The 12,231-nt window shown below is 38.8% G+C and overlaps 1 protein-coding gene across 4 annotated transcripts in view; it reads right to left on the bottom strand.

Annotated features, from left to right (window-relative positions):
* Positions 1–4,553: 4,553 nt before the first annotated feature.
* The window catches only part of LOC132407620 (tubulin beta chain-like), a 54,121-nt gene continuing 46,443 nt past the window's right edge, over positions 4,554–12,231 (bottom strand). For 3 of the 4 annotated variants that reach the window (XM_059994394.1, XM_059994395.1, XM_059994396.1), the window contains 2 exons: positions 11,680–11,790; positions 4,554–5,707 (listed from right to left, as the gene is read on the bottom strand). In XM_059994394.1, coding sequence (XP_059850377.1) covers positions 4,653–5,707; positions 11,680–11,790 — 1,166 coding nt within the window. In that variant the 3' untranslated portion in view covers positions 4,554–4,652. The remainder of the gene's footprint in view (positions 5,708–11,679; positions 11,791–12,231) is intronic. The other variant, XM_059994397.1, reaches the window with a different exon arrangement.

Raw genomic sequence — 12,231 nt, 5'->3', positions numbered from 1 at the left:
TCAGGACTGGAAAGAATGGGGATAGAAGCCAGAATAAAATGGTATGGGGCGGGAGAAGCACGAGCTAATGGGTGATAGGTGAATCCAGGGGAGAGAGGGAAGGTAGGAGGGGATGTGTAATCTGATAAAGAAGTCATGAGGGTGGGAGAGTGAAGAGAGGGGAGTAAGGGAGGTGTAGTGAACAGAGAGGAGTGGTTACCTTTTTCCACATTTCCCCATCATCATGACTGGCCTATCACCCATACCACATTCCTTCTAGTTCTCTACCTCATTTTTGTTCCATTTACTGTCCTATCTGATTTCATCTTGTTCAGTCCTTTGCCTCTTCCACCTATCATCTCCCAGGTTTTTAATGTCATTTCCACCTCCCTCCAGATTCGCACATCACCTGACAGCATGTGCTCCAGCCTCTTCACCCACCCTTTTATTCTGGCTTTTTGATGGAAAGGTCTTGGCCAGAAACATCGACTGTTCATTTCCCTTTGCAGGTATTGTATAAATTGCTGAGTTTCTGCAGCATTTTTGTGGGATGCTGAATCTCCACAATTGTGCCTTACATATTATTTCCAGCCGCACCTTTAATTCATAAGATTTTTGTTGAATTCCGTGGAGTCGTTGACTCATGGCGACCCTATAGATAGTGTAGTTGTCCAACGGGTTCTCATGGCAAGATACGGAAGCAGATTGCCAGGCCTTTCTTCCATGCAGATATTATAGGTACCCAAGTAGGGACCCAGCCGGATTTAAGCCCAGGACCATTGGCCTTGAAGTCCAGTACTGATGCCACTGCACCACCAGCTGGCCCAATTCATACATTACCTGGCTAATAAAAACAAATTTTCTACTTGTGCCAATTGTGCAGTAAAACAAAATAACCAGATTTTGGTATCTGGCAATACCACCAGATTTCAATCGTGTCACAAACAGCCACCCTCAATTCTTCAAGATACAAAGGAGTCTCAGAGTGCACACAAAACAAGCTTTATGGTTGAAATAACCCTATGTAGCATGTGGTTGCAGTTTACTTGCCTACTTATGAATCTGAGCCCACATTGTGGACAAATATTCCTGTTCTATGGATCTCTTAATTGTCATACAGTACTGTGCAAAAGTCTTAAAATATATATTAGTGGGCCTAGCATTAATTACCTGCACCTTTCAGAACCACGACCACTACCATCTAGGTGGACGAGAACAGCAGATACCTGGGAACACCACCACTTGGAAAACTCCCAACAAATCACTCACCACCCTGACTTGGAAACATATTGCCATTCTGTCATTGTGGTTGGGTCAAAATCATTGAACTCCCTCTCTAACAGATCTGTACCGCACCTCAGGGATTGCAGCGGTTCAAAAAGGCAGCTCATCATCATCTTCTCAAGGGCAACTAAGGATGGGCAATAAATGCTGGCTTAGCTGGAGATGCCCACATCCTGTAAATGAATAATTTTTTTTTAAATTGCAGACCTCATGATTCTGGCTCAATCTCTAGCAGAACTGTGAAAGAGTAGAAGGATGGAAAATTTTAGCATGGTCACGAATGTTATTTGTGAAGCACTGCCACCCAGGCTGAGGGAATAATGGTGAAAGCATGTAAATAATCAAATACCAAATCAGTAATCCGAAGGCCTAGACAATCCAGCCATCACCAAGACATCTATGCAATGTAAATTCAACGTTTTTTTAAACAACCTAGATTATTTAGTTTTTAAAAAGCTAGCATTTGCAACAGTGTAATGAAACCACTGAACCATTGTTGAAATCCATCCAGTTCAGCTGGATACTGAATTCAGACCCAGCAAATTTCTCCTAGCACTGCAGACACAGTACTCATCAAAAACAACTAGGTACTGGTGTCTAATTGGGAGAGCCAACTCACATACTTGTCAAGCAACAGGCTGATGAAACCAACCTTTTCAGCCACAGTACCAGCTTCCCTGGGTGTATTTAGTTGCTCTGCCAGAACACAATCAGAGGTGGTGGTCAAGTGATAGATAAGACAGGAGTAGGTCGGGTATTCCTCAGAAAGACTTAAGACCACTGAATTCCCTTGGCATCAGGTAAAACACAAGCCAGGATACCTCCTTCTAATGACCACCTCTCATTGTCCCTTTAGCTGGTGAATCAGCAAAACTCTTTTTGAAAAGGCAGAAGAAACAATGAGTAAAAGGGATATAAAATGTACAGGGAACCAATAATGGATCAGCAGCATTACTAGTAAATGAAGTGGCTGAGTTATGAAGGGGCTCACTGCTAGATTGGCCTGTGGCAGATAGTGAGCAAATCAACGAGTGGGAATAAAATTCTCTGGGCTTCTCCCTGTAACCTTCGACAGTCCTACTAATCAAGAAGCTGTTAACTTCTGCTTTAAATATACCCAATGACCTAACCTTCACAGTCATGTGGTAATGAATTCCACAAATTCATTATCCTCTGGCTAAAGAAATCCCTCCTCATTTCTGTTCTAAAGGGGTGTCCTTCTATTCCAGTGCTGTGCCCTCTGGTGATAGACTTCCCCATTATAGGAAACATCTGCTCCACATCCACTCTACCTAAGGTTTTCAATTTTCAATAGCTTTCAATGGGATCTTCCACCCCCCATCATTCTTCAAACTCCAGAGTGTACGGGCCTAGAGCCATCAAACACTCCTTGTATGTTAACTCTTACATTCCTAGGATCATTCTCATGAACCTCCTCTGGACCCTCTCCAATACCGGCACATCATTTCTTAGATGATGGGCTCAAAACCTGCTCACTATACTCCAAGTGCAGTCTGACCCCTTTATTACCGCTCTCTGCCTCCTGCCAGTCAGCCAATCTTCTATCTGCTAGTATTCTTTCATGTAATACTATGGGCTAGTATCTTGTTTAGCAGCCTCATGTGTGGCACCTTGTCAAAGGCCTTTGGAAAATCCAAGTAAACAACATCCACTGAATCTCCTTTTCTATCATGCCTGTTATTTCCTCAAAGGATTCCAAGGATTTGTCAGGCAAGATTTCCCCTTAAGGAAACCATGCTGACTTTGACCTATTTTATCATGTGCCTCCAAATACCCTGAAACCTTATCCTTCAAATTGGACTCCAACATTTTGCCAACCACTGAAATCCTGTCTCTTGCCTCCCTCCCTTCTTAAAGAGTGGACTGATGATTGATATTTTCCAGTCGTCCGGAACCATTCTGGAATTTTGTGATTCTTGAAAGATCACTACCAATGTTTCCACAATCTCTTCATCAACCTCTTTCAGAACCTTGGAGTGTAGATCATCCAGTCCAGTTGATTTATCTACCTTCAGATCTCTCAGATTCCCAAGCACCTTCTCCTTAGTTCCTTCAACTACAAATTTCTGCCCTCTGATGCTCTCAAAATCCTGGCACATCACTGGTGACTTGCACAGGGAAGAGTAACGCAAAGTACTTATTAAGTTAATCCACGATTTCCTCGTACCCACGATTACCTCTCCAGAATACAAGATTCTGCAGATGCTGGAAATCCAAGCAACACACACAAAATGCTGGAGGAATTCAGCATGCCAGACAGCATCTAAGGAAATGAATAAACAGTTGATGCTTTGAGCCGAGACCCTTCATCAGATGCAGCTATGGAAATTAATAAAGTCAATGGTTTACTCTGAGATACTTCTCTGTCCTAAAACATTGCCTGTTTATCCATTTCCAACAGTCTGATATCCACTCGTCTTTTACTCTCTATATATCTGAAAACAAACTTTTAGTATCCTCCTTTATATTATTGGCTATTTTACCTTCATGTTTCATCTTTTCTCTCATTGTTTTTTTAGTTGCTCATTGTATTTTAAAGGTTTCCTAATCCTCTAGCTTCCCGTTAATTTGTGCTATACTATATGCCCTCTCTTTTGGTTTTATTCTATCTTTGACTTTCCTTGTCAGATTGGATGCCTCTTTCTCCCTTTAGTATACTACTTCTTTGGGACATATCCATCCTGTCCCTTTCCGAATTGTTCTCAGTAACTCCAGCCATTGCTATTCTGTCATCATCCCTGTTAGTGTCCCTTTCCAATCAACTTTGGCCTTCTCCTCTCAAGCTTCTGTTCTCTTTACTCCACTGTAATACCGATACATCAGATTTTAGTTTCCCCCTCCAAAACTGTTCTATCATATTATGGTCACTGCCTCCTAATTTTTCCTTCACATAAGTATCCCTAATGGAATCTGGTTCATTACACACATCCAATCCAGAACTGCCTTTTCCCTAGTGGGCTCAACCACAAGCTTCACTAGAAAGCCACCTCAGAAGCATTCTAACAAACTCTTCACTTGGGATTTAGCACCAAGCTGATTTTCCCCAATCTATCTGCATATTGAAATCTCTTCTTACGTGTATTTTCTATCTTATTGTAATCTGTAGCCACCATTCCGACCACTGCCCAGAGGCCCATATATACTTCCCACTGCTCATCATTGGGGTATTGAAGATTGCCCTCAGATAACACACTGTGCACAACATGATGGGCTGAAGGGCCTGTTCCTGCGCTGTGCCATTATACAAAACACTTAAAACAAAGTTGTACTGAAATTATTTAAATTTATTCCTTTTAAAAGTAGCATTTAATATGAAAACATAGAAGTGCAGAATGACAATAGACAAAATGCACAATATACTGTATCTCTTAATTTTCTTCACCTAATTCTTCTTCCTCAGCTTCCTCTCCAGATGTGGCATCCTGATATTGCTGATACTCAGACACCAGGTCATTCATATTACTTTCAGCTTCAGTAAATTCAGTCTCTTCCATACCCTCGCCCGTGTACCAATGCAAGAACGCTTTCCTCCGGAACATGGCAGTAAACTGCTCAGAGATGCGTTTGAACAACTCCTGGATGGCTGTTGTGTTGCCAATAAAGGTGGCAGACATCTTGAGCCCTCGAGGTGGGATGTCACAAACAGCAGTCTTAACATTGTTGGGGATCCACTCCACAAAGTAGGTACTATTCTTATTCTGTACATTTAACATCTGCTCATCCACCTCCTTCATGGACATACGGCCCCGGAAAACGGCGGCCACGGTCAGGTAGCGGCCATGCCGAGGGTCACAGGCAGCCATCATGTTCTTGGCATCGAACATCTGTTGGGTCAGCTCGGGTACGGTGAGGGCACGGTACTGCTGGCTACCACGGCTGGTCAGAGGAGTAAAACCAGGCACAAAAAAATGCAGTCGGGGGAAGGGGACCATGTTCACTGCGAGTTTTCGCAAGTCAGCATTCAGCTGCCCTGGGAATCGCAGACAGGTCGTTACGCCACTCATGGTAGCTGACACAAGGTGGTTCAGGTCACCATAAGTAGGAGTTGTCAGTTTAAGGGTACGGAAACAGATGTCATAAAGAGCTTCATTATCAATACAATAAGTTTCATCAGTGTTCTCTACAAGCTGATGGACAGATAGAGTTGCATTATAAGGCTCTACTACAGTGTCTGATACTTTAGGAGAGGGTACAATACTAAAAGTGTTCATGATTCTGTCAGGGTATTCTTCACGGATCTTACTGATAAGGAGCGTGCCCATTCCAGCACCGGTACCACCACCCAGTGAGTGGGTGAGTTGAAAGCCTTGGAGGCAATCACAACTCTCAGCCTCCTTCCTCACCACATCCAGAACAGAGTCGACCAATTCAGCTCCTTCGGTGTAATGACCTTTGGCCCAGTTGTTGCCAGCACCACTCTGACCTGCAAGAAATTAGAACACATCAGAATCTTATGGCTCATAGAACCATAAGCCTGCCTTTGTTTGTTGGTAATTGTTTGCAATATTATTTTTAAAGCTGGTGATAATCTGCATGATCTCACTGCTTTTCATTCAGAAGAGCACTGGTGACACAATTGAATTTTACAAGAGTAGATGAGCATCGTCCTTCATACTGAATCAAACTTCTACTATTTTATTAATAACTACACCACAACAATCTTACAGATTTCTATGTACTTGCAGTCCAGGAGTTTTTTTTCTGAGAAACAAATTCATTTTCTGTAATTACATCTGATGGAAAAGTTGTAAATTAAAGAGAAATAAAGTAATGGTGCAGTTTTGTAACATAGATAAATGATGAGCAGAATGTAACAGCAAATGAAGTGTATAAAGGTAGAAAGTGTAGGCACAAATTGTATCAAAGTAGGGAAATCTAACAGCAGAAGTAAGAGTTGTTTGAAATCACAAAACATGCACAACACTGCTCAGTCTCTTCCTCATTGTACATGCTGGACAGTGACATTACAGGACAAGATAGATCATTGGTGAGTATTTTGTCCTTAATTTTCAGTATAAACTGTAAAAATCAAAGTTTAATTGCCATTATTTGAATACAAATACCATTTTCAAAAGATAGATGACTTGACAGATAACAACACTAAAGAATGAACTTAGAGCTATTGTGGAGACCAAGACCGGATTATCATTATTTCACATTATATTTTAAAAGAACAGGTTAAAAGAGAAAGAAGGCACAGCAGTATTGTTAAGAAAGCTATTAAAAGCTATGTTGAGATATGATATGGGGATAATGGCTGTTCATGTAGAATCAGCTTAGGTTGAAATCAGGAATATCAGGGGAAAGACATGGTTGATGTTGAGGACAGGCCCTCAGAATGTAACTTCTCTATATGGCAGAGTATAAATAGAGAAATACTTAGGGGATGTTTGAAGGGAACTACAATTAAGGAAGGTTTTAATCTACATACTGACTGGACTGTCAGTAGATGAATGGTGGCAGTTATTCAAACAGCTGGTCTATGACACTCATTAGGAATTTATCAAAATTATAGGAATTCAAAAAGAAAGAGGCAGGATCGGTGGTTAGTAACTGATAAACTGGTTTTCCCAGAGTAGTGATTCTATGGAATTCTCTGTCCAGGGAAGCAGTAGAGGCTACCTCATTAAGACACAATTCGATACATAGATTCTTGCACAGTAGGGAAATGAAGGGCTGTGGGGAAAAGGCTGGTAGGCGGAGCTGAGACCATGGCCAGATCACCCATCATCTTATTGAATGTAGGCTCGATGGACCTGATTGCTGACTCCTGCACCTATTTGTTATCTTGTTTCTTTTTCTTTTTCAGTCTTTTTATTATGTTTTTCAAAAGTAAATACATAATAATCATAGTATAAAGGGAGTGGGATTACATGGTTGGCAATTAACATAAGGGAGAAAAGCTATAAATAGCACCAATATAATTGACCTCCCAAACCCTTGATACCCTAAATAAAAAATTAAAAAGATGGAAAAAAAAACACAAATTTAAATTAAAAAAACTAAACTAAACTAAACCAAACTAAGACAAAACTAAACAAAGCTGGGCTATTCAATTATATCAAATAAAATCTTTAACATTGTTAACTCCGCTCCTCTACTCAAGCCAATGAATGAAATAAAAGAATCGGAAAAGGTCAGATTAATTCTATAAAAGGCCTCCAAGTTTCTTCAAATTTAACCAAGGAGTCAAATGTACCACTCCTAATTTTTTCTAAATTTAAACAAGATATGGTTTGGGAGAACCACTGAGATGTGGTTGGTTGATTGTTCTTGATAGCCCTATTTTACTTAATTTTTTTTTCAAACCTTCCTTGACAGATCAAGCTTTTAGCATATGGAAAAGGAAAGGTATAAAATGTTTTCGTGATCTTTTTTTTGAAGGTACTTTGATGTCTTTCGACCAATTTTCCAACAAATTTAAATTACCTAAATCTAATTTTTTCAGATATCTACAAATCAGAAATTTTTTACATAAAGTTCTACCATCTTTTCCCAATTCAACTTCAATGGATTTCTCAGATTTGACTTTTACCTTAAATCCTTGTCAGAAGGAATTAGTAGCTTTTATTTATAATATGATTATGAAGATACAACCAGAAATATCAGATAGAATTAAACAAGAATGGGAAAAAGAACTTCGATATAATATATCAACAGATAAATGGGAAAAAATTTTACAAATGGTTAATTCCTCTTCTATATGTGCTAAACATGCTTTAATACAATTTAAAATTGTACATAGAGCTCATATGTCTAAAGATAAGCTTGCTCGATTCTATTCTCATATTAACCCTCAATGTGACAGATGTCATTCAGAAGTGGCTTCATTGACCCATATGTTTTGGTCATGTCCCACTTTACATAACTATTGGAAGGACATATTTGCTACCATTTCCTCAATTTGGAATATCGATTTACAACCTCATTTTATTACTGCAATTTTTGGTATACCAAATGAGGATGGTAATCAGTTTTCCCCTTCAATCAGATGAATGATTGCTTTTGTAACATTAATGGCCAGAAGGTCTATATTACAAAACTGGAAAGAAGTAAATCCTCCTACCACGTTTCAGTGGTTTTCTCAAACTATTTCTTATCTGAGCTTGGAAAAAATTAGAAGCACTATTTTTGACTCATCAATTAAATTTGAAGAAACTTGGGGACCGTTCATTCGACATTTCCATATGAATTAATTTGGCCTTTTCCAGACCTTCTCTCTACTTATTCTTGTTCAGGTATGGAGTTCCGGAGTTTTTTGACACTATCATATACTTATAAACTGTTATTATTGCCCATGTTAGTTTAGTTTAGTGTTTTTTTTTCTCAATATATATATATTTTTATATATTTTCAAATTTTTTTTTGACGATTATTTTTGGTTTTTTTTCATATATAATTATATAGACTTGATTGATTAATGTACTTTTTTTTGTCGATGTTTAATAGGATATTGTTATCTTATTACTAATGCAATTTCAAGTCTATTGTATTCATAACCTATTCATTATTATGTTATGTTTTTTTTAAATATATATGAAACTCAATAAAAAGATTGAAAAAGAAAAAGAGATGTGGTTGGAGGATTCATCTCTTTACAGTTCAATAGAATAGATCTTCTAGCTATTAAGGTAGCAAATGCAATCATCCGCTGAGCTGCAGAGGGCAAATCAATCATTGGTAAGTCAAAAATTGCAGTAATTGGATGAGGTTGTAAATCCATATGTAGCCTCTTTGATTCATATGCTTTGGTCTTGCCTTCTTTTGGAAAAGTTTTGGAAAGGCTTTCAATGATAAAGGTAAGTTGAAAAATAGGGCATGCAAAATGGCAAGAACAAACAATAAGCCTAATCTATGTATATATAACTAGAAAGACATAGGCTACTATAAGAGTGGGAGCTCCCTACAGGAAGAGTGCTGCTTTGATAATGGAAAACAAAGACAGATATGTTGAATCAGTCTTCAAGCTCAAGTCTATGATCATGGGCATCCACATCCATTAGCTTTTTGCAGCAACAGCATAGAACATAATATGACAAACATAAATTACATAAACTTTGTAGGGAACTACAAATATCCCTAAGATATGGGATGGGCTAATTTCAAATATTATGGAGAAACATTGTAAAAATGCCTATGATAAGGGATAACGTATTAGTGAAACTCATGGGACTAAAGACAAAAAAATCACTGGAACCTCATGGCTTAAACTCAACAGTTTTAAAGGAGGTAACTCCAGAAATATTGGTGGAAATTTTCAAAACTCACTTCATTCAGGAAGGGTACAAGTAAATTAGAAAGCAGCCAATGTGACTTCCTTGTTCAGTAAGACAGAAGATGGGGAACTGTAGTTTACGATGTAATGTTGACAAGATGCTGAAGTCAATAATCAAAGAGAAAACAACTGTTCATTTAGGAAAGCTGAAGAAAATCAAATCTAATCAATAGTGTTTTATGAAAGTAAGTTATAGAACAGCACAGGCCCTTTGGGCCACGATTTTGTGCTGACTGTTATAAACCTAGTCTACAATTAATCTAAACCTTTCCACCTACACAAAAAATAATCTTCCATTTTTCTTACATCTATTGCCAAGCACTAGGTCTAGGCTTCACCTCAAGTTGGTCTGTCCACATGCTGTGTCAGGAATCCTTTCTTGAAATATCTAACAACTTCTGCCTCATCTGAACATTTTGCACGAAGGAGGTACTGAAGTCAGTGTAAGAACAAGCCTGTTGTTTTTGTACCTTTCCAAAATTTGTCTACTTATACTGCTCCTCCATGTCACAGTGGATATTGGGAGCCTGCAGAATACTGCCAATAGAGCATTTGCTCCTTCTATCCACACTGACTCAGTAGACGATCGCTCTAAGAAATCTTCTCTTTCTGCAGTTGCTTCATTATCCCTGATGAGCAATGCCATTAAACACCCCCACCAATTTCTTTTAAAACATCTAAACCTCGGAACTTTGAGCAGCTGATCCTGCCTTTGCAACAGCCAAGTTTCTGTCATTTCTACCAGATCGTTATTTCCTGCACCGATCCAAGTTCATTACCCTTATTCTTAATGGGTGACAAATTGGTTCAAATTCTTTGAAGGTTGATAGGAAATTTCCAATATAAGATGCTGGTACATCAATTGGATGAAGTGTGCTAGAATGAATTAAAAACCAATTGTTACATAGAAAGCAAAGAACTGGAATAGACAGGTCCTTTTCAGGCTGCGTGGAGTTAACTAGTGGAGAAGCCTAGGGTTTAGCTCTTGGCCCTCAGTTGTTTTCTATTTACATCAATGCTTTGGGTAAGGGTGGCAAGGTTTCATAGTTTGCTAATGATACGAGACTGGGCAGAAAGGTACGCTATGATGAGGACATTGTGATTCTGCAGGGTTATATAGATAGAGCGATTCTGCAGGCATCTGGCAAATGGAATTTAATGTTGGGAAATGGGAGGTTCTGTTCTTCAGCAAGTTAAGTTACAAATGACTGAAGCTTAGAAGGATCTAGGTGTTCCAGTACATGGACCACATAAAAAAAAGCATTTTTTTCAAAGGGGTTGGAGTTTAAGAACAGGGAGGTACTGTTACATTTGTACAGGATGTACAATAAACAGTCTCTGAACTTTTGAAAGAATGCAGTAGCATTGGAGACAGTCCAAAGGAGGTTCTCACTGGGTGAATTCCTGGAATGAGAGGGTTGTCCTATCGAGATGCATGAGCTCCTCCAGGATCAGATTTGTTGCCAGGTGCTGTTTAGTTACTATACCTTTCTGCTTAATAACCTAACAAAGACAACAAATAACAAAAATCTGTAGGGAATTGACCTTAAGTCCCAAATTTCCTGCAGTCTTTACTTAAACGGTATTAAATGGCAGAGAATTTTTACCGGATTTTTTAAAGTTCTAATTTTTAAATGAGTTAATTCCCAGTGTAATAAAAGGAAGCTTTACAGCCCATCAAACCGATGTCTGCTCCAACCAAGTCAAATAAATCTGACTCCCCACCTTTTTCTTGTAAACTACTGTCTCCCTCCAGATTTTATCACCAGCCACTTATAGTGGGACATCCAGTGGCCAACGTCAGAATTGCACCCTGCCACCAAAGCAGTGCCACTGTGTCACCTACCAAATCTCTTAAACGAGACAAACGTTAAACCAGATGCCCAACTGCCTATACATAGAAGGTCCAATGACCTTATTTAAAAAAAAGACTGTTTAATAGTCCTCAGCATCCTAGTGGGCATCCATTATGTCCATGTAAAGATAAAAGACATCAAAAGCTCATTACTTTCTGAAGATCTTGATATGCATTTACAACATAATGACACAGCTACTGCTTTAGCTCTAGTCAAAGACACAATATAAATGCAGGTCCCTCTTGCTTTGTAAGCTATACTTACCAAACACAAAGTTATCAGGTCTGAAAATCTGTCCAAAAGGTCCAGCGCGAACAGAGTCCATCGTACCAGGTTCTAAGTCCATCAGCACAGCACGTGGCACATATTTACCACCTACACCAATAGACTATATGTCAATAAATCATGAAAACATAGCTAGGTTTAGAAATTTGTTACTGGAAATTCAATCAAAACTCTTTTTGTTTGCAATTTATCATAAAGCCTAACCATTAATAGCAAATTCTTATTCATGCATTCCCTACAACAGGCAGAGTACCTCCTGAGCATTGTTGTGCAATTGTCTAAACACCCACACCATACCATTAGTGCATTGCACGGTCAGCTAGGTCTGGGTCCTGGTACTCAGAAAGTGCAAGATGAAAGTTTAAGATTCGGTTTTAAAAGAAGGAAATTAATGTCTTTTTGTTTTAAGTATCTTTGAAGGTAGTTATGAAAATAAAATTATGAAAAAGGCCCATAAAAAGTGTAACAGTTCAAATCATTTCTACCTTAAGTACCTCAGTGCTACATTATACTCAGAATTTTTACGGTACA

This window comes from Hypanus sabinus, chromosome 18, assembly GCF_030144855.1.
Source record: "Hypanus sabinus isolate sHypSab1 chromosome 18, sHypSab1.hap1, whole genome shotgun sequence".
NCBI lineage: Eukaryota > Metazoa > Chordata > Chondrichthyes > Myliobatiformes > Dasyatidae > Hypanus > Hypanus sabinus.
Note: the sequence above shows the minus strand (reverse complement) of the source record. Positions and strands in the feature narration are given on the sequence as shown.